Consider the following 14243-nt stretch of genomic DNA (forward strand, 5'->3'; position numbering starts at 1 on the left):
GCACTGCTGTAAGGCACTAAGGTAGGTTTGTTGCTCACTTGGTAACTTCAGCGTTTTAATTGACAACTCCTCTTGCTTTCACTGCTGATTAAACACATCCACCTCAAAATATTTCATGCTTAGCCAAGTGAATATTTAATTCTTTTTGTTTTCTTCCTTCCCTTCCTTTCCTTTTTCTTTTCTTTCCCCATAAGGAAACAATGCTGAGGATGTCCCAATCCTTTTTTTCCCCATTACAGGAGAGAAAAGATGTCTTAGAGGAAGCATTTAAATGAGTGTCAGCTGGAGGAAACACAGACTGAGTGCAACTGGAGATAAAACTACCATTGATCCCTTCGTGTACAGCCTTTGTGGTGGTGCCTGATGTGCCTAGTGAAGAGAGACTGCCCTGCCAGAGCTCCTCCAAGAGATAATCCATCTTCTGAGGGAGGATTGAGGCTAAATGTACCTGTGGAAAACACTGCATCTTGACCCACGTGATGAATAGCCTATTGGCCATCCTCTGGAGCTTTGCTGGGCTTTGGGGAGGGCTTGGAAAGCAAGAAAGAAGGGGAAAAACAAAGCAGCAGACAGAGCAGGCTGCAAGCTCAGTGGGGGATTACTGCGTGCGGTTCTGGAGCCTCCAACACAAGAAGGATATTGGATTGTTGCAGCCAGTCCAGAGGAGGCCACTAAGATGCTGAGAGGGCTGCAGCAGCTCTGCTATGAGCACAGGCTGAGCTGGGGCTCTGCAGCCTGGAGAAGAGAAGGCTTGGAGGAGAGCTTGGAGTAGCCTTACAGTATCTGAAGGAGGCTCCAGGAGGGCTGCGGAGGGACTATTGGCAAGGTCTGGGAATGAAAGGAGGAGAAGGAATGGGTTTGAAGTGGCAGAGGGGAGATTGAAACTGGATGTGAGGAAGAAGTTGTTTACAGGGAGAGTGGTGAGACACTGGCACAGGTTGAGGGTGGGGAGACACTGGCACAGGTTGAGGGTGGTGAGACACTGGCACAGGTTGCCCAGGGAGGTTGTGGAGCACAGAAGCACCCAATGTGATCAAAGATCACATTGGGTGCTTCTGTGCTCCATAACCTCCCTGGAGGTGTCCAAAGCCAGGCTGGATGAGGCCTTGAGCAACCTGTTCTAGTGTGAGGTGTCCCTGCCTATGGCAGGAGGTTGGAACTGGCTGAGCTTTGAGTTCCCTTCCAACCTAAACCATTCTATGATTCTCTGATTCTATTTCCAGAGGTCCTTTCCAACCTCTACCCCTCTGTGACTCTCTGATTTTCCAGCTTTGTCACCCTAACACTGCACAGGCAGACTTCTACACATCTTGTCCAGGATTCTGCTTGGAATGAGGTAACAGCCCCAGATGCCTCAGCACTTGTTTGCTATAACTCTTTGTCTTTTCATGGTTCACAGAAAAGCCTGAGATAATTTAGAGCCTCTGTCAAAGCCTATTTAATTTAGCTCATGTCTTCCTCTGGGTGAAAGCAGACATTAGATAAGACCCTCCTTATCCATGACAACTGGCAGGTCTCTTAACAGCAAACTCCCTGTAATTAATTTTCAGGTAAGAACTATATTTACTCAAAATGAAGCCAGGTAAAATCCTGTTGCACTGAGATCTGTAGAACATTCCTCACTAGCTCTGCTAGAGATAGATTTTAAATGGAGCTAAGGACAGCATGAAGATGAAGTGTTGGAAGCCCTGAGGTTGTGTGTGGCACAGCTACCTGAGGCTGGGGTTTCTGTCATCTCAGTGCTTCTCCATCTAGCAAACAGAGATCTCTTTACAAGGGAATTCCTTCTGCCCCTGTGCTCAGCACTGCTCAGGCCACCCCTGGAGTGTTGTGTCCAGTTCTGGGCTCCTCCATTGCAGAGAGATGCTGAGGTGCTGGAAGGTGTTTGGAGAAGGGCAGCAAGGCTGGGGAGGGGCCTGGAGCACAGCCCTGTGAGGAGAGGCTGAGGGAGCTGGGGGGGTGCAGCCTGCAGAAGAGGAGGCTCAGGGCAGAGCTCATTGCTGCCTGCAGCTGCCTGCAGGGAGGCTGTAGCCAGGTGGGGTTGGGCTCTGCTGCCAGGCACCCAGCACCAGAAGAAGGGGACACAGCCTGAAGCTGTGGCAGGGGAGGCTGAGGCTGGATGCTGTTAGGAAGTTGTTGTCAGAGAGAGTGATTGGCATTGGAATGGGCTGCCCAGGGAGGTGGTGGAGTGGCTGTGGCTGGAGGTGTTGAAGCCAAGCCTGGCTGGGGCACTGAGTGCCATGGTCTGGTTGGTTGGGCAGGGCTGGGTGCTAGGTTGGGCTGGAGGAGCTTGGAGCTCTCTTCCAACCTGGGTGATTCTATGACGATTCTATTCTACTCTACTCCTGTTCTATTCTACTCCTATTCTATTCTACTCTGTCCCACTCATGTTCTGTTCTCCTCCTATTCTATTCTACTCCTGTCCTATCCGTGATGAACTCAATGTCAGCTTCAACCAGTCCCTAGGACCTCGAGTATGAGTAGTGATGAAGCAGTCCAAAGAAACAACGCTGCACCCAGCCTGGATGAACATCTCTAACCACAACCAGCTGTGATTTGGCATCATCACCCCTTTATATCTGTCCAGTTTTTTTAAGGCAAGAAGTCTGGAAATGACAAAAACCTCCTCCCAAAGGAGCAAGGGGAGGTGGGGGGGAGAGGGGAGATGGGAACCTTGACAGCTATTAAAGAGGCCTCATGTAAATTGTTTCAAGATGCCACAATTCACACATGAAAACATCCCTGGGTTGTCCAAGAAGAACAGTTCTCAGCCAAAGATCTTTCTTAAGGGATGCTGATAAGGGGAAGAAACAAATGAAAGGCAAACACAAACACTGCGAGGGGCCCTGAAGGAAACAAGGAGTGAATTGCAAATAACAGAAGCCTTTTGCCTCCTCTCCCTCACCACCTTTGGTTCTTTTCACTACAGACCACATTCAAATAAATAGAGGATGAAAGACCAAGCCATGAAAACAAATATTTGAGGAAGCAGAGCTGAGTGAGGCAACAGAAAGCTCTGTGTACACAGCCTTCATTCCTGAGACATGAGGCAATGATCATCTGAGCTAGGTCACAGAATCACAGCATCAGGCAGGTTGGAAGAGAGCTCCAAGCTCATCCAGCCCAACCTAGCACCCAGCCCCATCCAATCAACCAGACCATGGCACTAAGTGCCCCAGCCAGGCTTGGCTTCAACACCTCCAGCCATGGCCACTCCACCAGATAATGGTTTAGGTTGGAAGGGACCTCAAGAATCATCCAGTTCCAACCTCCCACCATGGGCAGGGACACCTCCCACTAGAACAGGTCCTTTAAGGCCTCATCCAACCTGGCCTTGAACACCTCTAGGGAGGGAGCATCCACAACCTCCCTGGGCAACCTGTGCCAGTGTCTCACCATCCTCACTAGAAAGAACTTCTTCCTAACATCCAGTTTCAATCCCCCCTCTGCCAGCTTAAACCCATTAGTGTTTGTCCTTTCATTACCAGACCTTGTCAATAATTCCTCCCCAGCCTTCCTGTATCCCCCTTTGGGTACTGCAAGGCCACTCCAAGGTCTCCTGGAAGCCTTCTCTTGTCCAGGCTGCAGAGCCCAAACTTTGTCTGGGGCTCTGCAGCCTGGAGAAGGCTTGGAGGAGACCTTGGAGTGGCCTTGCAGGATCTGCAGGGGGCTGCAGGAGGGCTGGGGAGGGACTATTGACAAGGTCTGGGAATGACAGGAGGAGGAGGAATGGGTTTGAAGTGGCAGAGGGGAGAATGAAACTGGATGTTAGGAAGGAGTTGTTTGCAGTGAGGGTGGTGAGACACTGGCACAGGTTGCCCAGGGAGGTTGTGGAGCACAGAAGCACCCAATGTGATCAAAGATCACATTGGGTGCTTCTGTGCTCCACAACCTCCCTGAAGGTGTTCAAGGCCAGGTTGGATAAGGCCTCAAGTGACCTCTTCTAGCATGAAGTGTCCTTGCCTATGGCAAGGGGTTGGAAGTTGCTTTGAGGTCCCTTCCAACCTAACCCATTCTATTGGAAGGCAGCTTTGAGGTCCTACTGGAGCCTTCTCTTCTCCAGTCTGCACACCCCCAGCTCCCTCAGCCTGCCCTCACAGCAGAGCTGCTCCAGCCCTTGGATCATCTCCACAGCCTCCTGCAGCAAGGACAAGCCCCCACCCCCTCCCTACAGCAAACACTTTGGATGTCTGGAGAACACTAAGCACCAAAAGAAACTCCACTGAAGCTCATAAAAATCATTCTCTGATGAGAAAGAAAGGAGGGGAAAGGGAGAAAAATACCCCATGCAAGATTTTCTGTGCATCAGCTGCTGACACAAAGCATTTCTGCAGGCGTTGGTGAGATTAGAGCAGCAGCAGTAAATGCACTCTCAGCTTCTTTGTGCCAGCTGATGCCACCCCAGCAGAAAGCCCCAAGGCAGAGCCTTTCAAAGATAACACATCCTCTCCTCTACTTTCAACACAGAATGCCCACAGCACAAAGACAAATTACCCACTCTGCTTGTAATTAACATTAACATGCATTTGCAAGATCCAAAGCCACATTTACAGGGCTCAAAAATGATGGTTAAATAATCATCAAAACCATCACCCAGTCTGGTAGGTTGTCTCAAAAGTTCATTAGGAATCCTTTTTCCCCCCTCCAGACACATAATTACTGCTTTGGGTTTTGAACATGTGTGGCCCCAACTAGTAAAATCATTACCTTCTCCTTCTTCATCATGAAAAGATCCAAGAGAAGAACCATTTGATAATGATTTTTTTGTTCCCTTCAAGATGCTGCAGCCTCACTTAAATCATAGAATCAGTCAGGGTTGGAAGGGACCACAAGGAGCAGCCAGTTCCAAGCCCCCTGCCATGGGCAGGGACACCTCACACTAGATCACCTGGCCACAGCCTCATCCAGCCTGGCCTTAAACACCTCCAGGGATGAGGCTTCCACCACCTCCCTGGGCAACCCCTTCCAGGCTCTCACCACCCTCATGCTCAACAACATCCAAGCTGACTCTCCCCATTTCCAGCTTTGTTCCTTCTCCCCCAGTCCTATCACTGCCTGACAGCCTCAAAAGTCCCTCCCCAGCTTTCTTGTAGAATCACAGAATCAACCAAGTTGGCAGAGACCTCCAAGCTCATCCAGTCCAAGCTAGCACCCAGCCCTGGCCAACTAACTAGACCATGGCACTAAGTGCCTCATCCAATCTTTTCTAGCCCCATTAAGATCCTGCAAGGCCACAATAAGCTCACCTGGGAGCCTTCTCCTCTCCAGACTGAACAGCCCAAACTCCCTCGAGCTCTCACACAGTATCACACACAGTATCATCAGGGTTGGAAGAGACCTCACAGATCATCAAGTCCAACCCTTTACCACAGAGCTCAAGGCCAGACCATGGCACCAAGTGCCACGTCCAGTCCTGCCTTGAACTGCCCCAGGGACGGCGACTCCACCACCTCCCCAGGCAGCCCATTCCAGTGTCCACTCACAGCAGAGCTGCTTCATTACTACTCTTTTCCTTAACTGTATGAGCCACACATCAAGTCCAGATCGCTTCAGGAGACTATTCCCAGGCACTTCTTTCTGAAGGCATTGGCTGCTGAGTGTGCAGTGGAGAGGAACCTCCCTTGCTGCTGGGAGCTGGATCCCACCACGAGCAGAACTCAGCCTGTCTTGAGGTGTCTTTGCAAGAGGGAGCAATGAATCATGGCCATGTGCATGTGAGTTCAATCATCATGAAGAAGGGATAGCTCAAGCAGGAAAAGCAGCAGCTGTTAGGGTACATGAATGTCAGGCACATCTAACTATGCCCTGGAGGACTGAAGCCTCTGAAGTCACAGAAATGACCTCCAGGCTGGCAAAGCCTCTCAGGAGCACCAAGTCCAACCTAGAACACTGCTATACAAGGTTCACCTTAAACCATAGCCCCAAGCACCACATCCAAACCACCCTTACAGCCAGGCTGGGTGACTGCACCACCTCCCTGGGCAGCTCATTCCAGGCCCTGAACACTCTCTCCACAAAAAACCTTTCTCCTAATGTCCAATCTAAACCTCCCCAGCCTCAGCTGGAGGCCATTCCTACTTGTTCTGTCTCCAGTTCCCGGTGAGCAGAGCCCAGCAGCAGCCTCTCCACAGTGTCCCTTCAGGTAGCTGCAGACACCAATGAGGTCTGCCCTCAGCCTCCTCTTCCTCACACTAACCATCCCCAGCTCCCACAGTTGCTCCTCAGCAGATTTATTCTCCAGGCCTTTCCCCAGCTTCGTTGCCCTCCTCTGGACCTGCTGCAGCACCTCCACCTCTCTCTTGCATTGTGGTGAGTCACCCCCAGCCTTACCTTTTTGATCCCCTCTGCAAGCAGGGCTCTTTCCAAATGACAACACAACACACTGCTGACCTCTCTAAACACCTTGGCTCAAACCATCCCCAGCTCCCTCAGTCACTCCTCATAGGATTTCTTCTCTGGGAGGATGCTGTTTCTGTTCTCTGAGCAGCTCAGTGCTGAGCCCTGAGCATGGAGCTCTCCACCCTGCTGCTGGGTCCTGAGCAGCAGATTGCTTAGAATCATAAAATCACCCAGGCTGGAAGAGACCTCCAGGCTCATCCAGTCCAACCTGGGTCCCAGAGCACTGGAACAGGCTTCTCAGAGAGGCTGTGGAGGCTCCTTCTCTGGAGCTTGTCAAGGCCTGTCTGGATGTGTTCCTCTGTGATGTGTGTTAGATATTCTTGTCCTGCTCTAGCAGGGAGGTTGGACTGGATGATCTCCTTGGGTCCCTTCCAACCCCTAACATCCTGTGAATCTATCACCCAGCCCTATCCAATCAACCAGACCACGGCACTAAGTGCCCCATCCAGGCTCTGCTGGCTGCATTGCTGTGGTGGTGTTGGTCTTCAGCTCAAAAAGGAAAGGCAGAAGCTCTTTGTGCTGTAAGCTGTGTGGCTCTGTCTGTGCAGCAGCCTGCTCGTCTATCACAGAGCTTGTCAGGGCTGCAAGCTAATGGGACCAACTGGGAACATCTCCATGAAGACAGTGAGCATGCCTGGAGTATCTAGGTCAGATCCTGCTCTAACAAAGTGCACTATGAGGGTCCCTTCGTAGAGCAACTTGTTTAATTAAGATAACAGATGTTGCCATTATCCACATCCTGGTGAGTGCCTGTTTAATTGGGCACTTTGCTGTTCTTTGCTAGCAGCACAGAGCATCATTTGTTTGCTATGAATTTTCCTTCCCTACAATTAAACTGGATAAACAATGCAGGCACTGTACAGCAGCACAGCAAAGGGGCAGCTCTAATGATGTAAGAGCTTCACGTGGGCAGGAGTGGAGCAATTTGTTTGGGGGGCTTACAAGTACCATTATTTTCCTGCCCCTGGACTGAGTGCATGTCTGGTAGCAGAGGAAATGTGACTTCCAGGAGCTTTAGGGGAACATGAGGGATGAAGAGCACTGTGCATAATGATCTTCACAGGACCATAGAATGGTAGGGGTTAGAAGGGACCTCTGATATCATCCAGTCCAACCTCCCTGCCAAAGCAAGTTCACCTATGGCAGGGCACACAGGAACACAGCCAGATGGGGCTGGAAAGTCTCCAGAGAAGGAGACTCCACAACCTCTGGGCAGCCTGCTCCAGGGCTCTGCCACCCTCACGGTACAGAAGTTAGTGACAGGTAACAGGCACTTACAGGACTGGGGTGGACGTAGCAAAGCTGGAGGTGAGGAGATTCAGACTGGATATGAGGAGGAAGATGTTGAGCAAGAGAGTGGTGAGAGGCTGGACTGGGTTGCCCAGGGAGGTGGTTGAGGCCCCATGGCTGGAGGTGTTTGAGGCCAGGCTGGCTGAGGCTGTGGGCAGCCTGCTCTAGGGTAGGGTGTCCCTGGGCATGGCAGGGAGGTTGGAACTGGCTGCTTCTTGTGGTCCCTTCCAGCCCTGCCTGATCCTATGATTCTGTGAAGCATCTCCTCGTGTTGAGGTGGAGCTTTCTGTTCTCCAATCTGTATCCCTTGTCCCTTGCCCTCTCACTGACAAAAAAGGCTGGCACCTGCTCTGCAGCATTCTCTGCTTCCACAGAAAACACATCTCCTGCTGTGAGCCAGAGCTCAGCTGGTTCTGCTCAGGGCTGGCACTGCCCAGCTCAGGCTCTGCTCAGGGAGGCACCTTTTGAAGTCCAGGGCAGCTTGGCACAGCCAGGGGCTGCTGCTAGCAGGCAGAAGCTGATGGGCAGAGCTCCTGAAGCACAGAATGTGATCCAAGGTCATCTAGTCCAATCCCCCTTGCGGTTAGCAAAGGCATCTCCAACTAGATGAGGCTGCCCAGAGCCTTGTTGAGCCTCACTGAAACAGGCTCCCTGGTGAGGTGGTTGGGTCCCCATCCCTGGAGATATTCCAAGTGAGGACTCTAAGATCCCTTCCAACCTAACCCATTCCATGACTCCAGGACAGAAAATGATCTCAATACCTCTAGCCACAGAGAACCAGCCTGTGTTTCCAAGCTGCTTCTGCAATGTATCTCCATCTGTGCTGTAGCTGTTTCTATCTAACATTTACCTTCTGGAGTCAGGCTGCCAGCAGCATTTGGACTCCACTGGGCCTCCCAGGCAGGATTTCCATTATTATGGAGATGAACTGCCTCTAATGACTGCAACAAGATAATTGTACCCCAAGGTAAAATGTCTAATAACACAACCACACAGTTCCCAACCACCAGCAAGAGATGCCTCTGGGGCATGTTACTCATAGGGGTGCAGCACACAGAGCCTCCAGAGAAGAGCAGCAAACCTAAGCCACTAAAGCTCTTTTTGTTCCATGAGAGCCTCTGCTCTCTGGGCCAGCAGTGAACCACACACTTCATTTTGCCTCCTGGGCAGCAGCAGCAGCAGCCTCCAGAGCAAGAGCCCCAGCAGCCAGTTTTTGATGCAGACATTATTTGGGTCTCCAGCAAGGAGTCCCTAATGTCACACTCCATCTGGAATGTCACAGCAGCCCCAAGGGAAGGGCTCCATTGCCATGGCAGCAGGCAGGCTCTACATCAGGATTCAGAGCCAGGGCTGATACATGAACTTTGCTTTCAACTCCACTAGGAACTGCAAGGACCATCTATACTCATAGAATCAGCCAGGTTGGAAGAGAGCTCCAAGCTCAGCCAGCCCAACCTAGCACCCAGCCCTGCCCAACCAACCAGACCATGGCACTAAGTGCCCCAGCCAGGCTTGGCTTCAACACCTCCAGCCACGGCCACTCCACCACCTCCCTGGGCAGCCCATTCCAGTGCCAATCACTCTCTCTGACAACAACTTCCTAACAACATCCAGCCTAGACCTGCCCTGGCACAGCTTCAGGCTGTGTCCCCTTGTTCTGGTGCTGGCTGCCTGGCAGCAGAGCCCAACCCCACCTGGCTACAGCCTCCCTGCAGGCAGCTGCAGGCAGCAATGAGCTCTGCCCTGAGCCTCCTCTGCTGCAGGCTGCACCCCCCCAGCTCCCTCAGCCTCTCCTCACAGGGCTGTGCTCCAGGCCCCTCCCCAGCCTTGCTGCCCTTCTCTCAACACCTTCCAGCACCTCAACATCTCTCTGCAATGGAGGAGCCCAGATCTGGACAGCCTCTCCTCACAGGGCTTGTGGTTCTTACTTGTGCATTCCCCAGTCTCCAGGTAGAGGCTGGGAGGTTGGCATGGTAATAAAGGCGATGCTCAGGCTTCAGCAGCCTCAGCCCCTCAGGAGACACAACCAACTGCATGGAAACACAAAACAGGTCCAACTGCCAAGTCAACAGAGCGGTGCTCATTAAGACATCTTGCCAGAGAGGCCCCACTGGATGCTCTGGCTGCTGGAAGAGCCCCTGGGCTGAGGGAGCAGAGAATTTCACACCTGCTTAGGCACATTTCATGTCTGGTTTCCCATCCAGGGCTCGGTGCCTGGCTGGGAGGCTCCTAGTTCTGGCACAGGGAGCTTGGCCACCAGCATCACCTCCTCAGCCTCGCTCTGCTTTGCATCTGAGCTCAGCACTGAGCTGCTCAGAGAACAGAAACAGCATCCTCCCAGAGAAGAAATCCTATGAGGAGTGACTGAGGGAGCTGGGGATGGTTTGAGCCAAGGTGTTTAGAGAGGTCAGCAGTGCCTTGTGTAGTCATTTGGAAAGAGCCCTGCCTGCAGAGGGGATCAAAAAGGTAGGGCTGGGGGTGACTCACCACAATGCAAGAGAGAGGTGGAGGTGCTGCAGCAGGTCCAGAGGAAGGCAACAAAGCTGGGGAAGGGCCTGGAGAATAAATCTGATGAGGAGCAACTGAGGGAGCTGGGGATGGTTAGTGTGAGGAAGAGGAGGCTGAGGGCAGACCTCATTGCTGTCTACAGCTACCTGAAGGGACATTGTGGAGAGGCTGCTGCTGGGCTCTGCTCACAGGGAACTGGAGACAGAAGAAGGGGGAATGGCCTCAAGCTGAGGCTGGGGAGGTTTAGATTGGACATTAGGAGAAAGTTTTTTTGTGGAGAGAGTGGTCAGGGCCTGGAATGAGCTGCCCAGGGAGGTGGTGCAGTCACCCAGCCTGGCTGTGTTTAAGGGTGGTTTGAATGTGATGCTTGGGGCTATGGTTTAAGATGACTCTTGTAGAGTAGGGTTCTAGGTTGGACTTGGTGCTCCTGAGAGGATTTGCCAGCCTGGATATTTCTGTGTGATTTTGAGTGAATCAGACACTGCCTCGAGCCTGCCTGAGCAAAGGGACTGAGACCAGCACACAGCAACAGAGTCAGCAAGGGGTTTGTGACTGGAGTTGCCTCCTGGAGAGGGTTGGTGAGGAAGATGCTGTGTGTGCAGCCTTACACTCCCTAGCCAGGTGTGTGCACACTTCAGGGGTGCTCTGGTGTGGACACCTTCACACCTACCACAAAGATGGTGTTTGCTTGAGGGGGAATAAGAGTGTCTCCTTTCATCAGATGGTTTAGGCTGGAAGAGACCTCACAGCTCATCCAGTTCATGTTGAATGGGTTTGAATGGGCATTGAACAGGCTTGCAGGCTGGACCCAAGACCAAACCTGCAGGTCTTAGTGTGCTCAGCAGGAGAAAGTAGTAGAATAATCATAGAATGGCTTAGGTTGGAAGAGACCTCAAGGACCATCCAGTTCCAACCCCCTGCCACAGGCAGGGACACCTCCCACTAGAACAGGGCACTCAAGGCCTCTTCCAACCTGGCCTTGAAATCTGCTGGGGCTGAGCCACCTCTCATCCTCTCCTGACCTCGGTAGGAACCACATGAAGCACTTAGAGCCTTTTCAAAGCTCTTTGGCTTAGCTGAAAATTGTTTCAACTGCCAAATGGTTTAGTTGCCTCCCAGTTGAGTTATTTAATAACTGACAAAGAAAAAACCAACTGAAAAGTTGCTGCAAAGGTTACTTGGAAGCAAACACACAGGCAGCAGAAGCTGCCACCTGGCCTTCTGCTACCACTGTCTGAGCCACATTCCCTGGAGAGGGAGCTGGCAGTGCTGGGGATAACAAGCTAAGGATAACAGCAATGTGCCCTGGGGGCCAAGAGGTCAATGGGATCCTGGGGGGCATTAAGCAGAGTGTGCCCAGCAGATCAAGGGAGGTTCTCCTGCCCCTATACTCTGACATGGTGAGACCTCATCTTGAATACTGCCTTTGGTTTTGGGCTGCCCAGTTAGAGAGGGAGAGGGATCTGCTGGAGAGGGACCAGCAGAGGGCTATCAGGATGATGAGGGGACTGGAGCACTGCCTGGTGAGGAGAGGCTGAGGGACCTGGGGCTGCTTAGGCTGGAGAAGACTGAGAGGGGATTGAATCAATGTTCATAAACATCTGAGGGCTGGGGGTCAGGAGGGGGGGACAGGCTCTGCTCACTGCTCCCTGGGATAGGACAAGGAGCAATGGATGGAAGCTGCAGCACAGCAGGTTCCAGCTCAACACAAGGGGGAACTCCTTGCCTGGAAGGGTCCCAGAGCACTGGCACAGGCTGCCCAGAGAGGTTGTGGAGTCTCCTTCTGTGGAGCCTTTCCAGGCCTGTCTGGATGTGTTCCTGTGTGACCTGAGCTGGATTGTGTGGCCCTGCTCTGGCAGGGGATTGGACTGGATGAGCTCTTTGGTTCCCTCCCAACCCCTGACATCTGTGAGCCTGTGACTGCTAGAGGAAGCTCTGTGTAACCAGCACCCAACACTTGGCATCCTGAGAGGGGAAGCCAAATGGTTCATGCACAACAGCTATGGAAAGAGCAGGTAACAGGAGCTGACTAAGACAGGACTAAGTTAATGTTTTAACTTATTTGCCTTCAAATGAGCTTCCTGCATGCTCAAATACATCACCACAGTACATACTGCAATGTACACTGCAAGGAGGGTGGCTGGAGCCAGAACAGACTTTGTAAGGTAGAAGAAGAGGTTTAAGCCTTTAAAAACCACCAACTTCCTATCATCTCTGTTTGAGGGGTTTTTTTTTTGACCTTTACTAATAGAAGAGGATTTTCCCTCATCAATCCCAGGTAACACAAGCAACACCTCTACATGCTCAACAACAGACCACAGGCAAATTTCAAAGGCAGGGTCCTACTTCTTACTAATACTCTGCTTTTAAACTTGAAAGCCAGGGGAAAAAATGGGAATAGGAAGAAAGAAAGGAACCAAAACGTCTTGGCCAGGCTGAAAATGCTGCCTCCAAGTCAGGCCTTAGGTCTGCCAAATTAATTACTGACCCCAAATGATTGTGGGATGCTGAGGAATGGAGCAGAGCAGTGCAATGTGCAGTGCAAGTCAGGCCTTAGGACTGCCAAATTAATCACTGACCCCAAATGATTGTGGGAGGCTGAGGAATGGAGCAGAGCAGTGCAATGTGCAGTGCAAGTCAGGCCTTAGGACTGCCAAATTAATCACTGACCCCAAATGATTGTGGGAGGCTGAGGAATGGAGCAGAGCAGTGCAATGTGCAGTGCAAGTCAGGTCTTAGGACTGCCAACTCAATCACTGACCCCAAATGACTGTGGGATGCTGAGGAATGGAGCAGAGCAGTGCAATGTGCAGTGGAAGTCAGGTCTTAGGACTGCCAAATCAATTACTGACCCCAAATGATTGTGGGATGCTGAGGAATGGAGCAGAGCAGTGCAATGTGCAGTGCAAGTCAGGCCTTAGGACTGCCAACTCAATCACTGACCCCAAATGCCTGTGGGATGCTGAGGAATGGAGCAGAGCAGTGCAATGTGCAGTGGAGGTTTTTTACCTCCTGGGGATTTAATCTGCTGTTTTTTGGGGGGGAAACAATGGTTAGCAAGAAAAGGTTTGCATTTGAGACTGTATCTTTCTCAGCTTCTTGGCAGGGATGCTTTAACAGTACACAGAGCCTGGGATGAACACAATGGGAACAGAAATCTCCCCCCCCCACCCCCCAGCTCCTCGGGACTGAACAGGAGCTGCTATCAAATGCATTTGCAAGTCAATTTGGGGGAGCTGCTAATGACAAATTTAGCTTTCATTGCTAAAAGCCCCTGGGTTGGAGCTAACTAATGAAAGAAATGGTTACTTGCAGACATTACCTTTCATTTTCTCTCAGGATGTCTTTTCCTTTCTTCCAAGAATAAGTAGGTCTGGGGGAAGCTTTTGGCTTGCACTCGATGATGACTTCACCACCCACTTTAACCAGAGTTAACTTCTTCAGGAGAGTTTTGGAGAAGTCTGGACCCACAGCTGAAAGAAAGGGAAAAGAAAACCAGATCAGAACTCCCAGTGGGTAAAACAAAGCCAGGTTCACAGAATCACAGCAACATCCAGGTTGGCAAAGCCCCTCAGGATCACCAAGTCCAGCCTAGAACCCTACTCTACAAGACTCACCTTATCCCTACACATCCAAACCACCCTCAAACACATCCAGGGTGGGTGATTGCACCACCTCCCTGGGCAGCTCATTCCAGGTTCTTTTGAACACCACAAAATTCCAGGGCTGTTTCTCACCTGCAATTCCTTAAAGAGCTGACTTGGTGAGCTATGTGAATGCATGGAGAGGGCAAAGAGACACCTGAATGCTTCAGCTTTTCACTTCTTTAGCTGCAAACTTCAGGAAGAGTAACCTCAGCAGGCTGGTGTCAGGCACATCATAGAATCAACCAGGTTGGAAGAGAGCTCCAAGCTCAGCCAGCCCAACCTAGCACCCAGCCCTGCCCCAACCAACCAGACCATGGCACTAAGTGCCCCAGCCAGGCTTGGCTTCAACACCTCCAGAGATGGAGACTCCACCACCTCCCTGGGCAGCCCATTCCAATG

General features: G+C 51.6%; 1 protein-coding gene across 3 annotated transcripts in view; it reads right to left on the reverse strand.

Annotated features, from left to right (window-relative positions):
• The window catches only part of LOC135182285 (contactin-4), a 434616-nt gene that overhangs the window by 57176 nt on the left and 363197 nt on the right, over positions 1 to 14243 (reverse strand). For all 3 annotated transcript variants that reach the window (XM_064156172.1, XM_064156171.1, XM_064156173.1), the window contains one exon: positions 13520 to 13670. In XM_064156172.1, the coding sequence (XP_064012242.1) occupies positions 13520 to 13670 (151 nt within the window). The remainder of the gene's footprint in view (positions 1 to 13519; positions 13671 to 14243) is intronic.

The sequence above is a fragment of the Pogoniulus pusillus genome, chromosome 16, assembly GCF_015220805.1.
Source record: "Pogoniulus pusillus isolate bPogPus1 chromosome 16, bPogPus1.pri, whole genome shotgun sequence".
Lineage (NCBI taxonomy): Eukaryota > Metazoa > Chordata > Aves > Piciformes > Lybiidae > Pogoniulus > Pogoniulus pusillus.